The sequence below is a fragment of the Branchiostoma floridae genome, chromosome 11 (genome assembly GCF_000003815.2).
Source record: "Branchiostoma floridae strain S238N-H82 chromosome 11, Bfl_VNyyK, whole genome shotgun sequence".
Classification (NCBI taxonomy): Eukaryota; Metazoa; Chordata; class Leptocardii; order Amphioxiformes; family Branchiostomatidae; genus Branchiostoma; species Branchiostoma floridae.
The window spans coordinates 21,469,282-21,471,836 of record NC_049989.1 but is presented as its reverse complement, the minus strand read 5'-3'; the positions used below and the strand labels follow the sequence as shown (position 1 = coordinate 21,471,836).

The 2,555-nt window shown below is 47.8% G+C and overlaps 1 protein-coding gene across 1 annotated transcript in view; it reads left to right on the top strand.

Annotated features, from left to right (window-relative positions):
• The window catches only part of LOC118425386 (deleted in lung and esophageal cancer protein 1-like), a 30,574-nt gene that overhangs the window by 24,341 nt on the left and 3,678 nt on the right, over window positions 1–2,555 (top strand). The window contains exons 29-33 of the mRNA XM_035834193.1: window positions 97–350; window positions 642–812; window positions 1,186–1,377; window positions 1,654–2,031; window positions 2,083–2,463. Coding sequence (XP_035690086.1) covers window positions 97–350; window positions 642–812; window positions 1,186–1,377; window positions 1,654–2,031; window positions 2,083–2,463 — 1,376 coding nt within the window. The remainder of the gene's footprint in view (window positions 1–96; window positions 351–641; window positions 813–1,185; window positions 1,378–1,653; window positions 2,032–2,082; window positions 2,464–2,555) is intronic.

Genomic DNA, 2,555 nt, shown 5'->3' with positions numbered 1-2,555 from the left:
TGTGTGACCTTGTGCAATGTCTGCAGGGTTAAGGAGCCTCCAAGGAGGCAGTTTGAGACGCCCGACACCCTCGGCACCACGCCTGCTTGGGGGAAGTAGTAGAGGAGGAGCCAGCAGACTCCCCACAGGAGGAGGCCCCAGAGAGAAGAAAGGTCGTCCTGGTTAACCTACGACCCCACGAGGGTCAGAGGGCAAACCAGCCATATGACATCACCCCCAAGCAGCTGGTGATTCAGGCCCGTAGCCATGGCAACATCAAGGTGACCTTCACGCCGCTGCATAACCAGGATGTTGAGACCGGCATCGACTGTAATGCCTTCGCTCTGGGCTTCATGAGTCTGGACAGCAAGGTGGGAACTTGTTTTCATAAATTTGTGCTTTTTCTTATATTGTGAATGACAATTTCATGACATACCGGTACTTGAAAACCACTGTGAACAAATCATGTCAAGATGTGATAATTATAAAATTCTAAAACGTTTAAAAGAAAGAGGTTTAGTAATACTGTATTCAGCCTGGCAAAACTTCATTATTCTTTAACTTTTGGTTTCAGAGAAAAATTCAAGCCAAGCATTCCTCTGATCTTTACTATATGTCATTGCTATGGTAACACGTGTTCCCATGATGCTCTCTGTCTGCAGGTGGCCCTGAGCGTGCCCGGGAAGGTGTCGCGGGTTCAGGGGTATCACATGACACCCCTGCGGCTGGAGATGACGTCTCACGTCAAACCGGCGCAGCTGACCCTGGAACCGGCTGACGAGGAGGGGATGGTGTACTACACGGCAGCCAGCGACCTCATGCAGCAAGGACAGGTCAGGGTCAGGTCAAGGGTCGGGTTAGCATCCAGTGTAGGTGAGGGGGGATTGTGTACTACACGGCAGCCAGTGACCTCATGCAGCAAGGACAGGTCATGGTCAGGTCAAGGGTCAGGGGTTAGCATCAGGTGTAGGGTGATCCTGAGGAGGGGATTGAGTACTACAGGGTCAGGGCTTATAGTTGACATCATAAAATATTTGCAAATACTGTTAGAAACTACTTCCTAAGTCCCAAGTGATATTTAATCATCTCTTTAGGGACTCAAATACTGTCCAAAAACTGTCCAAAGTGATAAGGAAAGCTTGCTTTTTCTTGCTCTTTTTGGAAGTAGAAATGAGAAGCTTACTGTGACTCTTTTTCCATGAACAGCTGTCCTCAGAGTTCCTGAAGACGACGTCGTGCACGGTGACCAACAAGACAGAGACCCCACTCCAGTTCCGCCTGGTCACGACCCCGCCCTTCCTGCTGGTCGGGGTGGAGGTCGCAGGGGTCAGAGGTCGGGCCTTTGCTCGTACTCAGGCTAGCGGCTTCTACACACTCAACCCCAGGCAGAACATGAAGGTACATCATCTTTAAGATAAATGAAAAAAAAATGAAATATTTCTAACCGTGACCTTTTCTCTTTGACCTCTTACATCTCTTTTGCTTTTGACTTCTATTAAAGCACAATACAGGTGTTAACTAGCCATTACATAGTTTGAATTTGTTGCAGGTTATTCCTCTGACATTTGTCGCAGGATGTCCCTTGTACCTTTGACCTATGTCACAGGCCATTTCTTTCACCTTTGACATTTGTTGTAGGTCACTCTTTAATCTTTTGCGTTTTGGTATTGCCAGGTGAGCATCGCGTTCCGTGTGAGCATGGACCTGGTGCATCTGGTGGACAAACTGGCGGGCTGGCGGGAGGGCGACAAGATGTGGCTGACTCGGCACGGGGGCGAGCGGAGGCTGCACTTCACCCAGAACATGGTCATCGAGTTCAACAATGGCACAACTCAGGTGAGCCTTACACAGAACATGGTCATCGAGTTCAACAATGGCACAACTCAGGTGAGCCTTACACTAACTCAGAACATGGTCATCGAGTTCAACAATGGCACAACTCAGGTGAGCCTTACACTAACTCAGAACATGGTCATCGAGTTCAACAATGGCACAACTCAGGTGAGCCTTACACAGAACATGGTCATCGAGTTCAACAATGGCACAACTCAGGTGAGCCTTACATAGAACATGATCATCGAGTTCAACAATGGCACAACTCAGGTGAGCCTTACACTAACTCAGAACATGGTCATCGAGTTCAACAATGGCACAACTCAGGTGAGCCTTACACTAACTCAGAACATGGTCATCAAGTTCAACAATGGCACAACTCAGGTGAGCCTTACACTAACTCAGAACATGGACATCAACATCGACATAGCTAAGGTGAGCCTTACACTTACACTGAACATGATCATCGAGATCGACAATGACACAGCTCAGGTGAGACTTACACTGAACATGATCATCGAGATCGACATTGACATCGCTAAGGTGAGACTTACACTGACACTGAACATGGACATCGACATCGACATTGGCACAGCTAACGTTAGACTTACACTGACCATGATCATCGAGATCGACATTGGCACCACTAATGTTAGACTTACACTGACACTGAACCTGAACATCGACATCAACAACAGGACAGCTTAAGTTACACTTACACTTACACTGAACATGGACATCGA